An 18,491-nucleotide genomic window follows, 5' to 3' on the forward strand; every position below is an offset into this window, starting at 1 on the left:
TTTCCCTCTCTTACAAATGGAAACAGAGTACCTTTTTGTATAGAGCCCAGATAGAAGATACTGCAGTAGTTGAAGATCCTCCCGTAGTACGTTCACCTTTAGATTACTTTTTTTCACAGTTTCTTTGTACTTTTATAAAAAATAAAGGCTCTTTTACTATTATATTCTTTTACTTTATACTATGCAACTTCTTTCACGTATTCGATTAAGTCCGCTAGGACGGACAAGTCATTTTTACTAAGATTCGATAATGTCCGGTGTGGCGGACATCGCTTTTCTCCATAAGGGTGGGGGGTAGATTTTTTTTTTCTTTTTTTGGAGGTTTAGAAAAACCATGGAAACTAGGTTATACAATAAAATTTTAATAAGTTTACTATCACCTTCTCTGTCGAAATAAGGGTTAACTAACCTGACCAGAAAACTTTTGTATTCAACTGTACTAACAAAACATCTATATTATCCTGTTCATTTCAGATGGTTGCGCTTATGTATGGTGCGGTCGCTTTTATGTGACCTTTTCAATTTGGTCGGCTCATTAGAGAATTGCTGACATAATCTTGTTTTTGAGATAACTTTCATTAGAGCCGTAATTCAAAGCTGCAATTAACAGGAAGGAATTTTCAGGAATCATTTTAATTTGTTTAAAGTATGCCATGTTTCTTAATGTTATGGGAACTGCGTATTTGATCGCTAAAGTACGACCAGTCTAAAATAAATCAAATTTGTTTTTATCTTCTTAATGTGTAAAGTATGAAATCTAATATTTCTGATGTAAACAAGCGTCGAACCACGGGTATTTTTTACAGCTGTTTATTTGGTTATAAGTGTATTGGTTTACTTGCAAACCCGTTTCTTCTGATTTTTGAAACCATTTAATTACATTGGTTTACGTCAACCAAATCAAAAACTAATGATTAAACAAATTTAAACAAATTGAGGTCTTTTATTGGTATTTTTTTCAAACTTCTGCGTTGAGCCGTTTTCGAGATCTGGGAAATCCCAAAACGTTACCGCAGCAAAATCTTAAATAACTAAAGAACTATACCACACACAAATTTTGCTATTTATAAACATTTACTACGCAACAAAAGCTATCTATTCATGTATTTGGTTCCGTGCTGAAACTAATTTTTGAAAGACGATTTTGCCTGGGTAACGTTTCAAACGTTACTCCAGCAAAATTTGTTTTTCTTAAATAACTTAAAAACTACAATTCAAACAAATTTTGCTATTAGTAAACAAATTGCTCCTCATGATACACTAATTATTTGTTTAAGTCTCATCTCTCTAAAGCAAAACATTTTGCCTGGGTAACGCACACGAAAAAATCGAGAGTTGCAATCCCCTCTCTTTCCCCACTCCAGGGGGTCATTTGACTAAGTACGGCTTCGGTTCCAAAACATTATCTAGCACTCAAAAGTACTATTAAAAGCAATGCCGTCAAAAAATAATTGTTCTTTTAAATGTATACCAATAATCATCTTAATTTCATCGAATTCTTGATATAAAGAGCTGTAAGGTCATTTGACCCTGTACGGGAACTTTTTTTTAACATGATATTGTAAAATTAAATTGTTGTATAGTATTGCCGTTCAAAAGAAACTGTTCTAAAAAAAGTTATAGAGAAATGCAAAACCAGAAATTTTGTTAAAGTTTAAACATCGTAGATTAATGAAATATAATAGTTTTCTACACTTTATTCGTTGTTTTAAATAGTATTAACATAGATAAATTAGGAAAAAACGATGCCGTACATTTTTGTGCAGACCACATCTTTTAGGCTGATGAAAGCGACGAAAGCTACAATTTTAAGGGTGTTTTATGGCCATTTGATACAGTACGGCATTAACATATTTTTACCCAACTACGGCAAAGCAAAAGGAGGGTTATGGTTTTGACAGGTCATGTATGTATGTTCATCTATTCCCTCGTAACTTCTAAACTACTTATCAGAATTCGACAAATAACATATCATTAGAAGCATCTGAATTGTTCACTGGATAACCAGCGACCAGCTAGCTAAAGGCTATATGGGGTTTCACAAAATCTAATGTGGCGCCCTCTAGCGGACAAAACATACAGAGTAAAAAAATAAAGTTAAGATAAATATGCCGTGTTTGGTATCATTTGAAAGCGCTTTACTTGTACATTTTGAATATGTATATAATACTAGCATTTGCTTGTGACTTTACCTGTATTCATGGGCTGATTGCATATAATTCACATCTTTTCGTTCATAGCTTTTTTATTAGTTCATCAATTTAACGGAGTCCATTCCACTTGACTCCGACTTTCCAAGGTGATAATTAACCACCTCGAGCTTCTTAATATTAATGTATATTTATATTTTATTATCAAAATATAAAGCAAACATTTCGTTATATGGATTTTTTCTTTTTCAGATTTTTCCCCTTTGAACCAACGAAAATGTACGGCACATGAAAAAATATTATCTATGCATAAAATACTTTAAAAATAAATTTATTTCGTGTTGTGTCAAATGACCCCCTGGAGTGGGGAAAGAGAGGGGATTACAACTCTCGATTTTTTCCCCTTGTCCCCATGATTTTTGTACGGCGTTGCGGAATAATGGATTAAAAGCAGTATAGCAATAGTATGACACAGATGCCGTACATGGTCAAATGACCAAATTTACCCCCGGTAACTCTCGGAAATTAGATTAAAATTCCGACTTGGTGGACCAACATTTTTGTACGGCACTGAGCGGTTTCTTATTATTTTTAATGGATCTATCGATGGTTAAGAATGCCGTACAAAAATATATGACCAAAATTTACCGAGTCTACCTGTACTTTTCAATTCTCATCTGCACTCAGTTGGACAGCTTACAAGTGACGGCATAGTGATGAATCTTATTATTTTTTGCTCTTCTTTCGTTCTAGATATGACCCCTGGTGGTTCATTTGACCCATATTTTTTTCATATACGGGCTTGTAGTCTATTAATTATTATTAGGGTAATTGAAACTCAGTTTTAGCCATATTATAATTTATTTCAACATCTCAAGAAATGATCATCATATATTATTTCTATTGCAAATATTTAAGCCGAGTATACCATAGACATATTATACTTATTTAATAACTCAGGCCCCGGAATCACAGACACAATAGAAAATCTATTGTGTCGTGGACCGATCGGGCCGTTCGGGGCTCAATGGGTTAATAAGTAGATATGTAACATAAGAATGTATAAAAAGCGAGTTAGGTATAACGACATATTACAGATTATGATAAGGTAATTGGTAATAAAGTTTGAATGTTACTAAGACATACGAGTACAACAATAACTATCTTAATAAATCAGCAAAATTGCAAAACATAATATTAAAAAATATAATATGAATAGAGAACGAAACGGTGTAAAATCTATAACTTATTAAAATAAATTATTTGACTTAACATAATAAAAGGCATAAGTACCAACAACATAATTATGTATAAAAATTAAAAAGTAAAGACTAACTATCTTATTATGCATGATCATGCAGTAATCGAAGCGTCACTCCATTAAAAGTTATAACTTAACTGAGCCAATATGTATTATACGGATTATAAATATGTGCCAATCTCTATAGTCTATAATTATGGTACTCCCCGCATTAGCCTAATTTGGGAGTTTGTTGTACATAACATTTATAGTTCGTCGTGTTGTGGTCCTGAGAATTCTTCGTGGCTGATGAAACCGTTCTTATCTTTGTCTTCATGTTGGAATATTTCTTCGACTAGTTTGTCATGGCTCTCGAGCATTTGTTTGATGTCTTCGCTAATTTCAGCGCCGTCGGATGGAACCATCTGCTTCTTCAGATATTCGCTGACCTGGCAAATAAAAATAAGTTTTGTATATTAATTATCTAATAGAAATAACTTATTTACGTTGTTAGGCACATTTTAATACATAATTTGATACAACGCCACCTAGTTTGAAACCAAGTAAAGCTTATACTGAGAAGACTGGATAGCAATACTTTCTGAAGTTAGGTCACCCGGCAAACGTTGTCGGTTTAACGGTCGGTAGTAACGAAGATTTGGGTAGCCCTGTGTACAAAGGGGTTTACGTTTATTATGTCGAAGAGAAAATTACTTACCGACACACATGTCAACGAGACCCTCATCCCAACCTTTGATTACCTGACCGGCACCGAGTTGGAAAGTGAAAGGTTGGTCGCGGTCGTAGCTGTAACGAAGAAATGAATAGTTAGCAAGATAGAATACCGACATCGGTCATTAAATTTACAGTAATAACTTTCAAGTACTTAGTAGTAACTTTTAGGTCAATGGAAAATTCGTCAGCTAATAAGATTCAGTAGGTTATAGATGCTGTTGCGTTACTTTCTAGGTTCCAGCTGACGAACTTTCCACCGAGATACAGCCAGCTGACATTAAATTTCATTTATGACAGAGAGGAAATCACTGAAGATTTTTTTTTCGCATGTTCAAGCTGCCAGCTGACGTATAATCCCCATGCTGTGACCAGCTGACTGTTCTTCTTTCAACATACAAACTTTTAAATGAGAGGAAATGACTGAAAAATTTTTTTTTTTCTACATGCGTGCGGGAGGCTAGGTCCCACTGCCCGACCCATCAACGGAGTCGCAGCTGACGGTCGCCAGTGTTCATAGTATAAGTCCCTTATGTATTTTACGAAGTTTCACTCGAGAGTAAATAATGAACCGAATGAAGCTGATAAATGCATGGTAGATATCCTAACTAATATAGTATAGTATTATATTATCTGTGCTAATATTATAGTCTCTGCTTCACACCTAAACCACTGACCCGGTTCAAATGAAATATGGTACAGGTAAATTAGCTTGGAGAAATTTTTGCATATGTAGTGGTGTGTATATTACTCAGATCTTAGAGCGCGTTTCCACTATATCGTTCTGGCCTATACAAAAATGTTTCGATATCCTAACATTACTATTTAATTTTATACTTATTCCTAGCAACACTTTTGTTTTCAATAAAAACAAGTTTTTATTTGAAAGAAAATGGTTTTGACTTTATAAAAAAAAATATATCATTCAATTTTACGTCCTTGAGCAAACGACAAGGCGACTACCGTGAAACAATAAAATATCGTGTCCATAATAATTTGTTTCATAATTAATATTTGACCATAATAATTACGAAACAAAACAAATAAATAAATCGTCACTTGATAGTGGAAAGTGGAAACACGCACAAAACCAGAATAAACCAGTTTACGCTGTCCGCAGGTGCCACGTGCAGTCGTTTGGTACCGTTAGAACATAAAGCACATTTCATTCAAAAATTATAATTATTATGTACGTAGTTTAATTGATAAATTTTGTATTTGTTGATTGTTGTTATTATTTGTTATTATTGTTATAATATTTGTTGAAGTGAATTACATGTCCCGCAGCCGGAGGCCCCAAATGAAAACTCAGATGTACTTAAAACCTACATTTAATAGCTAAAATGAGACTTTTACACCCATGTCTGCACGATGCAGACCGGAGTTAAAGAATGAATTTATACAGTTTAATAATTATAAAGACGTAAGCTTGGATGCTAACTAAGGGAAATCGCATCCACATTCTATTCCCGTGCGAACGGCGTATTCAGCAGTTTTGTATGAAGGCAGGGCCATAACTAGTGTTTAATTTGTGTGTAAGTGTTGTAACTTTATATTGTTAATTCAAAATGGCTCCAGTGTTAAAACATGGTCGAGGCAAGCCTTTGACTTCTCAAACTAAAGAATTAAACTTTAAATGTCGTTTCTTTTTCAGGTTAGTAAATTTTTCATTTTAGTAACATTGTTAATGTAGAAGTTATATGTATGTTAAATGTGCAAATATTAAAATAATTTGGAAAATCCAAAAGTGCACGCCTCATAATTTTTTTTTAATAAATATTTATTAATTATTATTTTTGTTTATTTAATAACAATTAAACCACATCGAATCAGACCCTGAAAAATGAAAGGGTTCTATTCCTGAGCATACTCAAGCGTAAGAGAAAAAAAAAGACTCGATTAGTAAAGTATTTCGGTCGCTATCGTGTTAACAAGAAAAAGGATCCGCACATACAGACACACGGACGTCCAAGACAGAACTTTTTTAAACTGTTTTTTAACTAGTTTAAATAACAAAAATGACATCAAAAATATCATGAAGGTTAAAAATAGTGTTTTTTCTTAATATGTGTGTGTATGTATTATCTTACAAGTGCAATGTATGATACATAAAGACATTTTAAGTTTGAAAAATCAGATGTTTTGCGCGAAGTGACAGTAGTACCCACCTCAACGCTTCGCTTATGAGGCGTGCAATAAAGTCTCATCTTTTTCAGAGGAGAAACACATATAGTTTAATTTAAAATCCCTTATATATACAGGGTTACTTGTAAAACACCGGCAACCTCGCAGGACAAGATAGCTAACATCATAAGTAACAACATTTCGACTTTTGATAATTTGTTAGATTTTATTTTCATACAAAAATAAATATTCATTTAATTTTCCGTCTGAATATTATAAACTCTACGCCTCCCAAAAATTACGTAAACAAAAAGCGAACGAGAGGGGGAAGGGGGCGTCGCGTCGTCCATCCGATAATTAATAGAACATAGACTTACAAATGTAAGGAGAGTACAATAAAAGTTTAAAAAATAATTTATTGCGTTATGCCAAAAGTCGTAGAACAAATGTTGTTACTTATGATGTTAGCTATCTTGTCCTGCGAGGTTGCTGTTTTACAAGTAACCCTGTATAAAATAAAAACTAAAAATAAAATGTTGTTTTATTTTATTTGCTGACCATACACTACTACAAACGCAAAAATTTCTCCAAGCTAATTTACCTGTATACACGTAGTTGGAAATCTGAGAAATGACATAGAATTCATCCCAGAAATCACAGTCGAAAAGCTACTTAAACGTATTCTGTGGAATACGTAACTCAGTGAGCCTGCTTTTGAGTTCAGAACACCTAGTAAAAACATATTACACTATTACAGGGTGCACATGGTGCAACTATTCATGTATTTTGACAATGCGATAAGGCAAAAAGATAAATAGGTGCCGAGGATAACACTATTACATAGCCCATTGTTTCGGAATACAGGATACTGCATCGAAAACTGTTCACCTATATCACAGAGATTTTATATAACCGTACCCTCCGAAATTTTATAACTAAACTTTTTTGTACATCTACGATTTCCTTCTTAATAATACTTATTTTATTTTTGTCTTTTAACTGAATCTAGACTGATTAAGAAAAACCTACAAATGTTTTTGTACTTAAGATTAGAACGTCCGCGTCGATTTAAATATCTACTTTTACGTGGGTCTACGACAAATTTTCTAATAGTCCATTGAAAAGTTACATTTGGGGGTCGCGTTTTTTAGAGGACGCAATTTTATTTTTTTGATGTGTAGGGGGGGTCAGTGTGAAGCTATCACCAAGTTTGTGGGGTCGCCACCCTTGTCCCACGGCCGCCATCTTGAAAAGAGCGGTTGATATGGTTTTTACGATATAACTCTTAGGGCCGATTTTTCAATGCTTGGATAAAACTTATCCGTCCAATAAAGTATTACACGAAAATATTAAAATGTCATGTAAACTTTCAAATACGGGCAATAGGCATGACGACAGTATCCATAAATGATCGTATTAGTGTTTTTAAGGGAAAATGTATAATAGATAAATTACATATAGTGACTTAGAAATCTTAAAAACATTAAGATTAATGAGATTATCAATAAAATAAAACATTGAAATACTGCAGTTGGCCATTTTGACTAAAACACGCGTGACGTCACGCTTAAGCAAACAACTCACGTCAGATGTTTTTTGTTGTTATGAATATGTTGAGAATACGCATTTTTATTTATTTTCTATTGTTTCACGTATGCTTTATCGACTCAGAACAGAAATATAATTGCGAATTCACGAATACATGGTTCGGGGTTCTCCGCGCCAACTTTATACAATCATTTCTTATTATTTTCTCGCTTAAAATAATTACTAACACATTTTTGAGCATTATTTTTATGTGGATTCACACTGCAATACTGCACACCACTTATATACTTTGAAATTCGTTTCTATAACACATATTAAATAAATATTTTTTTTTAATTTCTTCGCAATGCGTACAAATAATTACGTATTTATCAAAGTGTGACGTCACGCCTACGCCATGACACCTGCGAGCTGTTTTGGCACAGTTTATAAATATTTTTTGGAAAATGGCTTTTATCTTTGTTAAATTTAAGTATATTACCGAAATATAGGGTTTTTCTTGTATAGTAAACGTATACACACATTATGGAAGAGGATTTCAAAATCTTTCGTCATGCCTATTAGAATACTTTTCTAAAATTGTAGTTTTATACATTATTCGACGAATAAGTTTTAACCAACGATTGAAAAATCAGCCCTTAAACGATTTATCTGAAAAAAAACATTGTTAGCATTATTTGTTGCAAATTAAATTCTCTACACCTTTAGTCCAGTAACTTTTTGTCGTAGAACTATAAATAAAAAAAACTATAAGCGAAAATGGTCAGAAATTAGAGATATTTATATTTTTCGATAATTTATTTTTTATCATTTTACGAAGAAATGATATCAGACCATTTTTGTAGATTGTTTTTCGAGGAACAACTTTTATAAATAACATTTTTTCATTACGTCAATAGCTGAGGTTTTACAGCGCTCTGAAGTGAGTACTATTTTTCAGTGCTATTAGCTATTGTGCAACTCGGCTACTGTGCATGCACTGCACTAGCGCCGCCACGGGACTCGGTACGTCACGGCACGGCGAAGGCACAAACTGCCCGTGTCTAAGTTTTTATATGTGTGCGTGCTTGTATAAACTAGTGGGGCGACAATTATAAACTTCATGTGATTGACATAGAGCTCACATTGGTTTGTACAACGCACACAAGCATAAATAGTGTACGCAGTCTTCTTACGAAGATATACAAACCGAATCCGAAACTACGGCGCAACAAGTCTTTGATTGCCTATATATTTATTATTTCGCTCAAGCGTAAGTGGTGTAGTAGCTATATTTAGTTATACATATTTTGCGTACTGATCGTGTATAGTTTGGAACGAAGAAGCAAGCATCCGCGTTACAGAGTATAAACGATCAGTACGCAAAATTCGTGTATATTTTATAATAACAAACTTAACCTTTCAGCGGTCGCACCCTTGCGCCGAACACAAGCAGTCGCGCGCGGTCTGTGATTCCGCAAATTTAAGTGTCTCGTTTGGGAAAACAAATGAATATTTCGACTTATTGTATAGCACATGATTAAAAAGAGGTCTTAAACATGTGAAATGAAATAAAAACAACTTAATTACTCATTACTTCTTTTATTTGTACTTAATAGAACAAAGGTCTATAAAAACTCAACATTTTTGACTCTGGGTGGAAATCACCGTTATAAATCAACATTAAACAAAACAAAATGGAATTTTCTTTTTTACAATTAACAACTTATAAACTTGACTATAATTATCTTAGAAATAAATCACATTCATCATCAATTGGCACTGTGTAATAGGAACTCTAAAATGACTCTATTTTTGAGATCATTTTACGTAAAGTTCTAGAATAATCTAAATTATAATAAAATGAAATAAAGAAAACATACCTAAAAACTACTAATTTTTGTTTAGAATAACTATAATAAACTATTCGTCATTAGTGTCCATAATATCTACTGGAAATGAACATTCTCGGCATATAACAATCACATGTTCTAGACACATATTGTGTTTTCCACATTTGAAACAACTATACTTTGTTTTATTACTCAGTTGTAACTCATCGTCAACACACTCATCCTGTGCTGGTGAAATTTCTATTGAGTCGTCTTATTGGTCCGAAACGTCATCGAAGACCTCATCTTCTGATTCCACCTCCTCTAACATGCGAGATATTCGACGTTCTAAGTCTTCGTAATTAATTGTCTACAACAAAAATACATTGTTAAAACTATACTTTTATATTATTATAGTCTAAAGCATAAAAAGTAATAATAAGATACAAAAAACAAAAAATATTTACCTCGGCTTCGGTTAAATTGCACTGGTTTGTTCTGGAACACAATCGGTCGCGCGCGGAATCTGAGACCGCAAACACAAATAAGAAAGCACGTGTACATGCGACGAATGTCACAGGGCTACTGAGAGGTGCTACCTGACCCCCTCGAAGGTATCACGGAAGCGCAAGCGTCTATTGTTTACAGTTTCAGTATATTGACTAAAACAAGTTCGTTGCGGTCTCAGAGACCGCGCGCGACTGCTGGAGGGTTAAAAACAGCATTACAAAGTATACACGTGCAGTTTCCTATGGTTGCGTTCTGGCTATGTATAGTTTGGAAATACGCTACGGCGCATCTAAAGTTCGGCGACCAATTTAAAATATTATACTTTATGCTTACCTTAGACAGGTATAAGGTAACCCTGCAAAGTTCGCACTCATCTTGATCGCGAACATTCCAGGCACCGGTGTAAACTCGATTCTCTGGAATATCTTTACCCTGAAATTTGGATTAAAATATTAAATACATATTATGAATCAGTACGTATGTTACAAAAGCGTAAGGAAATATTTTGAATATGTAACAATTAATTTATAGCTCACCTTAAATCCAAGTTTTTTAATCGAACGACGATTCTTAAGCTCCTTTTTTATTATTTCATTCAATGTCGGGTAGATTTGCCTTAAAATATCCATAGGAGTACGTTGATCGCGTGTAGATAATAGCAACTTTTCAATAGAGAACGTGGCTGGTTCACGACTATTCGTTAACTCCTGTAAAAATAATAAAATTTAATGAAAATTCGCTCACAGCTATTCTATATTATAAAAATAAATCACCTAATGTGATATGAAGCGCAGAACTACGGATCGACAAATTCGGCAATTTTTTTAATACTTTCGTTAATGCACAGGTTTTTACACAGAAAACACGACAAAGGGGCAATGCAATGCAAGTTAAATAAACAAAAATTCGCACGTATCACAAGAAAGTTACCTTAAATATTATATGAACGTAGTTTTTACTTTACTTTACTACACTTTCCGATACTCCAAAATTTGTGGCAATCGAACAAGAGTAAGCCTTGGGGCACACTATGATGAATTCGCGGGGTTTTTGTACCGCACGGCACATTGATACGTTATACTTCTGTAACATTTCCGGGGGTATCATTGTAATGTCGGAGGGGAGCCAAATGGATTTGTTTTGGCAGAACGCAGGGCCAAGAATCTCCACTGCGCTGCGGAAGTTATTGTTTTGGTCGTCTGGTATGCCATACCTGGAAAAGCAGACGTATCGATTTAATTAATATTAATTTCGTTATTGTTTTCTAACAATCCAAAAAATTGTTTAAGCATTAAAGTACATTACATAATATCGGCTCGCCAAATCCATACTAATATTATATAGACTGTCTGTCTCTTCTTCACACTTTAACCAATAATCAATTTGTATGAAATTTGGTACGAAAATAGTTTGAGATTCGAGACTTTTCTCGTGACCTTTCCGTGATTAAAACTATCCGGAGCGAACCAAAGCGCGAACTATGCTGGTTTTCCTTTTACTATGCGGATAAAGATGCGCACGGAAAGCCAGTACATATATACATAAAAATGAATAGATGTATGAATTATTATTAATACTTCAATTCCTACTTGACCTTTGTAGGCTTTATAATCCATACTAATATTATAAATGCGAAAGTAACTCTGTCTGTCTGTCTGTCTGTTACTCAATCACGCCTAAACTACTGAACCAATTTGCATGAAATTTGGTATGGAGATATTTTAATACCCGAGAAAGGACATAGGCTACTTTTTATTGCGAAATATGTACCACGGGCGAAGCCGGGGCGGACCGCTAGTACTTAATAATACACTCACCGGCACGGAATCTTGGCCACTGCAAATTTTTGCGTAAAATAACACTATTTCTTTTCTACTACAAAATTCAATTAAAATTTAATCAAAACTAGTTACTTTAATGTTTTTACTAACTTTTAGTAATAATTGGAAGAAGTACTACCGCGTAGATATGAATTAAACAAAAATTTACGCTTTTTCTGTGAAATTTAAATGATTTCTTAAAAAATGCACAAAAATTAGAAAGAACGTTTCCATAAAAAAAAATTGAACCTTTTAATATAGGGTGTTTCCTTCTCTTGCCTTAAACACTGTTTGCATCCAGTCTGGCATACTCTAGAAGATGTCCACTTGAGCTATAGTGTACCAAACGGCCCCAGCTGTATTTCTAAGCTCATCTAACATTGGTGCTGGTTTAGAATCGAACTTTATGTTTCTTTTAAGCATGTCCCAGTTGTATTCTATTGGATTAAGATCCGGGCTACGAGCTGGCCACTCCTATTTTTCAATAATAACCTCTTGAAGGTACTCTTATACGCATCGTACGACACGCGGACATGCGTTATAGTGTATTAGTAGCAAATTTTCTTCACTGATAAACCTGTAATAGGGCTGAACATGTTCCTGGAGAATTTCCTCGATGTACCTGATCAAATTTAAGCCATTATCTACGATAACTAACTCCGTGCGAGCATCGGAACTTATACCTCCCCATACCATTATTGACCCTCCATGAAAAATCGCAGTTTGAGCGTGGTGATGGGTAAAAACCTCTCTTCTCGTCTCCTCTATACTGACTCTTGGCTATCAGAAGCTCGTAAAGTGCCTTAGCAGTCATCTGTGAACACCTCACGAGCGCACTGGCTGTGGGTCCAGTTTTCATGTTCTCGTGCAAAACGAAGACGTGCTTCTCTGTGATGTCTGAGGAGTTCTGGACGGCGTGCTGGTCTGCAAACCTTCAAATTAACTTCCTTCATTAGTCTTCTCACCGATTGCTCACTCACATTTATTATCCTGGTGTTTTAGAGCCGGTGGCGTATCTCAAAAACTGTCAGAAAGCCATTTCTGAGTATCTCTTGAACAATAAACGGGTCTTATCGAGCTGATGAGCACCTCACGCCTTCATTTCCTGGTCTGCACGTGTAGCTGCACAGTCTTCTGGTATCTTCTCTATGCATAGTGCATCGCTGAACGTGGTACGTACTGTACATTAGGTACTTTATGTTGCGGCAGTCATTGGTCTAACATTGTGGTGGCCTGAGCAGGTTGTTCAGATGTTAACGGCATTTTTTATTGTTTGTTATGATCATTGACTACAGTACAACAATAACAATATCATAAAACGGCATAAACGATATCGAAAAAAGTTTAAAACTAACAATTCCTAACTTCGGCTTAACCGCACAAATCACAAATTTCGAGTAACTCTTAAAAAGTGGTAAAAGATTATTCTCAAACTTAATGATTTCTTACCATAAAATTAAACAAATAATATGTTAACATATCTGCATACAAAAAAATCGTGAAAAACACTTCAAACTTTTTTTATCGGCAAATTTGTAAGTGGCCAAGATTCCGTGCCAGTGAGTGTATTACCTTTTTAATATTCTAGTCGATTTCAATTTCGCTTATCTTCACCATTATATTTGAATGATTATCACATGACAACTCACCATATTTTCTGCGCACCCTCATGCATGTACTCAATCCAGGGTAGGCCGTGTGGGTCGCGATGCCAGCAACTAGTAGAGAACACCATAGAGAGGTGCAGGGTTGGCACCGTCATACCCACAACTGGGCCTAGGTAACTTAGAACGTTGCGGGGATTTTCACTCAGTCTCTGCGTATTAGAACATAAGTTGTGATCTCTATTTTTCGATCCGAGGATCAACTTTCCTCTGTTCTGTGTGTGTTATTACTCTCTGTTTGATATACTGTTTCTCTTCCTATTTCGGTTAGAGCCCGGGCTGTCTGGCTGGCCGCAGTGGTTGCGTTTATTAGTACGCATCTTATCTGCACAGGAAAATATCCGTAATTTAAAGTCATTTATTAACGCGTAATTTTTAATCTTTTGCCTTTAGATAGATCCATCAACATGAGTCTTCGTGTCGGATAAGTAATCACTATGTTACTTATACTTTATATAATATTCATTTTACTATTAACAATTTCTTAGCAACAATCTACCATAGTGCCTCCTTTTTCCAACGAACCTCAAATAGGACGTTAATGTAAACTTGATAAAAACCAAATTTCATCAAATTCATATTAATACCCAAAAGTGTAATAAATATGAAACCATCTATTAAAATATCAGTTTACTAATTATTCAATATAAGTATTAAAAAGGATAATATAATATAAGTAATAAAGTTATTACTTACCTTTACATAAACTCTAGTGTAAACCTTGTACATAATATACTCTAATGGCGTCTTTAGGTATTACTCATCAGTCTAAGGTATTGTCTAAACGTGTTCGGCGTTCGCCTTAGATACGATGTCTAATAGATTATGATGCGTTTGGTTTCACCCAAGTTTTACCATTCGGGAAGCTTCTTTTACTGAGAAGAACCGCCAAGAAGCATAGTTGCTCATTTAAAATCATGTCAAATATTATTGAATAGATAAATGAGGTAACACAATGCAAATACAATCATAGTATTATGAAAAATGACATAAAAATTAAACAAATTAGCCCGAAATTCTTCTTTTTTTTGTTGCATATTTGATATATAGCGATAAAATTATAAAAACCCTTATATTTTTTACATTGTTCTTTCAGTCAGCCACAATTGTAGTTTTTCTATAATTCCTGTCAGCACCTCCGATGACACGATGTGTTCTACCTCTAATGGGAATTTTGGTTTTATATTTTTTTTTAATATTGTTAATCCGTGTTCCAAACAAAGCGCAGATTTTTTTTGGAACATCCCCTTGACCTGCAAATCATAATAAAGAGTTTAAATTGAAAACATACAATTTTTAACTTCTTTATTTAAATTCGTGTATTGGACTTATAGACCGGGAGATATTGACACAAAATTTAGAGTCATTTGTAACAGGATGGCGGTTCTACAGGGGTTTTAGTACGCAATGACAAAAAGAAAAATGATGGTGTTACCGGTGGCTTAGTCGCGTGGGCGTTAGTCGAACTCGTCGGAAAAATAGCGAAAGTCAAACGAAGATATACACTTCTTACGAAGATATACAAACCGAATCCGAAACTACGGCGCATCTGAAGTTCGGCGACCAATTTAAAATGTTATACTTTATGCTTACCTTAGACAGGTATAAGGTAACCCTGCAAAGTTCGCACTCATCTTGATCGCGAACATTCCAGGCACCGCACAGGCACTATGTGTTTTTAGGCCCGAAAAAGTTTCATTCTTTTTTTATTGGAAATATCTAAGGAGCTTCTCTTTTTAAATGCACGAGTAGAACACCCAGAGTTTTATTTCAAAAACACGATTTTTTGAAAAATATTTAAAATATTGGAATTTTCGCGGCCGACTGAGCTAAATAAATTCGTATAAAAAAAATAGATACACTAGATAATTTATTATGTTGCTAATATATGTAGTGATTACAGGCGCAAATTATCCCTTTTTGAAATTTTCGATATTGTCGATAGAGGCGAAATTCTTTGAAAATCTATATCTCGTAATAACTTCGTGATTAGAATGTGGTATTTTTGTCACATGTAGCCCTCAGTTCAAGGTTTCTTTTGGTACTAAACAGAGCTTCTACTAACGCCTGCATATAATATAAAAAAATAAAAACGAAAATCAGTAAAAATTACAATACTTTCGCCTCTATCGACAATATCGAAAATTTCAAAAAGGGATAATTTGCGCCTGTAATCACTACATATATTAGCAACATAATAAATTATCTAGTGTATCTATTTTTTTTTACGAATTTATTTAGCTCAGTCGGCCGCGAAAATTCCAATATTTTAAATATTTTTTTAAAAATCGTGTTTTTGAAATAAATCTCTGGGTGTTCTACTCGTGCATTTAAAAAGAGAAGCTCCTTAGATATTTCTAATAAAACAAGAATGAAACTTTTTCGGGCCTAAAAACATATAGTGCACCGGTGTGAACTCGATTCTCTGGAATATCTTTACCCTGAAATTTGGATTAAAATATTATGAATCAGTACATATGTTACAAAAACGTAAAGAAATATTTTGAATATGTAACAATTGAGTCGATACTCGATACATATCAAACTCCGGTAAGGCCATTCTAACAGAAATGGGGGAATCGAAGTATTTCTAATAACTTAAAAAAACACTATGTTTGGACCTTTATAATTTATGACGAATATAATATAATACATTAGAATTATTTTTACGAAGAAAAAGAAATGTATTACTTGATGATTAGGTATGCCACAAAATTAGATTTAAATCTGGACATACAGGCGTTTGATACGTACCAGCAAAATTTACCGGGATTTGAAAAAAATTGTATTGGACTTACAGGAATTTGAAAAATCTCTTCTAATGATATATAGTGATAAAATAGCCCTTATATTTTTTACATTGTTCCTTCAGTCAGCCGCAATTGTAGTTTTTCTATAATTCCTGTCAGCACCTCCGATGACACGATGTGTTCTACCTCTAATGGGAATTTTGGTTTTATTTATTTTTTTAATATTGTTAATCCGTGTTCCAAACAAAGCGCGGTTTTTTTTTGGAACATCCCCTTGACCTGCAAATCATAATAAAGAGTTTAAATTGAAAACATACAATTTTTAACTTCTTTATTTAATATTTTAAATGGGTATTTTGTTGCTTTATTGTGTTAAGGGAATTTCCTATGACCACGCGGGCGAAGCCGCGGGCGGAAAGGTATTTAATGTAACTTGTAGCCAGTGGTGTGCAGTGGCGGTACGTTCATACAAGCCGAAAAGCCCGGCTTGCCTTAGAAATTCGCTACGAGACAGGAAAAACCCATATTCACGTTTGAATATTCGCTCGCAATGAGCAATTCATAATTTGCTCCGAAATTCAATGAAAACTCACCTACAATATTTTGAATGAAATATTTTGAATATGTAACAATAATTTATAGCTCACCTTAAATGCAAGTTTTTTAATCGAACGACGGTTCTTAAGCTCCTTTTTTATTATTTCATTCAATGTCGGGTAGATTTGCCTTAGAATATCCATAGGAGTACGTTGATCGCGTGTAAAAGATAATAGCAACTTTTCAATAGAGAACATGGCTGGTTCACAACTATTTAACTCCTGTAAAAATAATAAAGTTTAATGAAAATTCGCTCACAGCTATTCTATATTATAAAAATGAATCACCTAATATGATATTAAGCCCAGAACTACGGTTCGACCAATCGGCAATTTTTTTAATACTTTCGTTAATGCACAGGTTTTTACACAGAAAACACGACAAAGGGGCAATGCAATGCAAGTTAAATAATCAAAAATTCGCACGTATCACAAGAAAGTTACCTTAAATATATGAACATAGTTTTTCATCCAGCTGTTTGTAGCGAAGTACACACTTTCTGACACTGCAAAATTTGTGGCAATCGAACAAGAGTAAGCCTTGGGGCACACTATGATGAATTCGCGGGGTTTTTGTACCGCACGGCACATTGATACGTTATACTTCTGTAACATTTCCGGGGGTATCATTGTAATGTCAGAGGGGAGCCAAATGGATTTGTTTTGGCAGAACGCAGGGCCAAGAATCTCCACTGCGCTGCGGAAGTTATTGCTTTGGTCGTCTGGTATGCCATACCTGGAAAAGCAGGCGTATCGATTTAATTAATATTAATTTCGTTATTGTTTTCTAACAATCCAAAAAATTGTTTAAGCATTATAGTACATTACAGTACTCCAAAATTAATAATGCGCATGCAGATCTTCGCCAATTATCGTAATTCCAGAAACACCCGAATCACCCCGAATCATTGAATCGTAAGTACCCTAAACAATGCACTTGCATCTTGCACCTTGTTCGAAATAAATAAGAGTCAATTCAGAGTCATACACAATCGAAAACAATTCGGGCGGTAGGTGACGGTAGCCTATCAGTCAAAAAATTCAAAAATCCGTCAGTCGTCTTTATATATTAGTGGTTACCGCACGTATTATCTCTGTATGGAATTATATAGAGCTGCTGTTACATACCTACCTTTCTTAGTTTTGTTTCAAAGTTGAATTTTCCGATAAATAGCAACTTTTCAATAGAGAACATGGCTGGTTCACAACTATTTGTTAACTCCTGTAAAAATAATAAAGTTTAATGAAAATTCGCTCACAGCTATTCTATATTATAAAAATGAATCACCTAATATGATATTAAGCCCAGAACTACGGTTCGACCAATCGGCAATTTTTTTAATACTTTCGTTAATGCACAGGTTTTTACACAGAAAACACGACAAAGGGGCAATGCAATGCAAGTTAAATAATCAAAAATTCGCACGTATCACAAGAAAGTTACCTTAAATATATGAACATAGTTTTTAATCCGGCTGTTTGTAGCGAAGTACACACTTTCTGACGTTATACTTCTGTAACATTTCCGGGGGTATCATTGTAATGT

The 18,491-nt window shown here is 34.3% G+C and overlaps 1 protein-coding gene and 1 long non-coding RNA gene across 7 annotated transcripts; both read right to left on the minus strand.

Moving 5' to 3' along the window:
- Window positions 1-4,106: 4,106 nt before the first annotated feature.
- On the minus strand, window positions 4,107-17,157 carry LOC149491162 (jumonji, AT rich interactive domain protein 2-like). 6 transcript variants are annotated; one of them, XM_089709666.1, is made up of 8 exons: window positions 16,997-17,157; window positions 16,524-16,628; window positions 16,459-16,492; window positions 13,585-13,751; window positions 11,080-11,328; window positions 10,652-10,822; window positions 10,449-10,547; window positions 4,107-4,197 (listed from the first exon to the last, which is right to left on the minus strand). In XM_089709666.1, the coding sequence occupies exons 4-6, from the start codon at window positions 13,695-13,697 to the stop codon at window positions 10,816-10,818; spliced, it is 369 nt and encodes a 122-aa protein (XP_089565792.1). In that variant the 5' UTR covers window positions 13,698-13,751; window positions 16,459-16,492; window positions 16,524-16,628; window positions 16,997-17,157; the 3' UTR covers window positions 4,107-4,197; window positions 10,449-10,547; window positions 10,652-10,815. The 6 variants fall into 6 exon arrangements, 5 of the variants coding, with proteins under 5 accessions (XP_089565792.1, XP_089565603.1, XP_089565750.1 ...); XM_089709477.1 differs by lacking the exons at window positions 16,459-16,492; window positions 16,524-16,628 and adding an exon at window positions 14,296-14,852 and having other exon boundaries at window positions 13,585-13,814; XM_089709624.1 differs by lacking the exons at window positions 16,459-16,492; window positions 16,524-16,628; window positions 16,997-17,157 and adding exons at window positions 14,683-14,852; window positions 15,193-15,546.
- Window positions 9,360-10,295, minus strand: LOC149491163 (uncharacterized). The gene is made up of 2 exons (XR_016316066.1): window positions 10,073-10,295; window positions 9,360-9,975 (listed from the first exon to the last, which is right to left on the minus strand). It is a non-coding gene; the product is annotated as an uncharacterized LOC149491163 (long non-coding RNA).
- Window positions 17,158-18,491: the final 1,334 nt, after the last annotated feature.

This window comes from Colias philodice, chromosome 1 (genome assembly GCF_061535455.1).
Source record: "Colias philodice isolate Cphi_HAF_F1 chromosome 1, ilColPhil1 Martin Lab GWU primary, whole genome shotgun sequence".
NCBI lineage: Eukaryota > Metazoa > Arthropoda > Insecta > Lepidoptera > Pieridae > Colias > Colias philodice.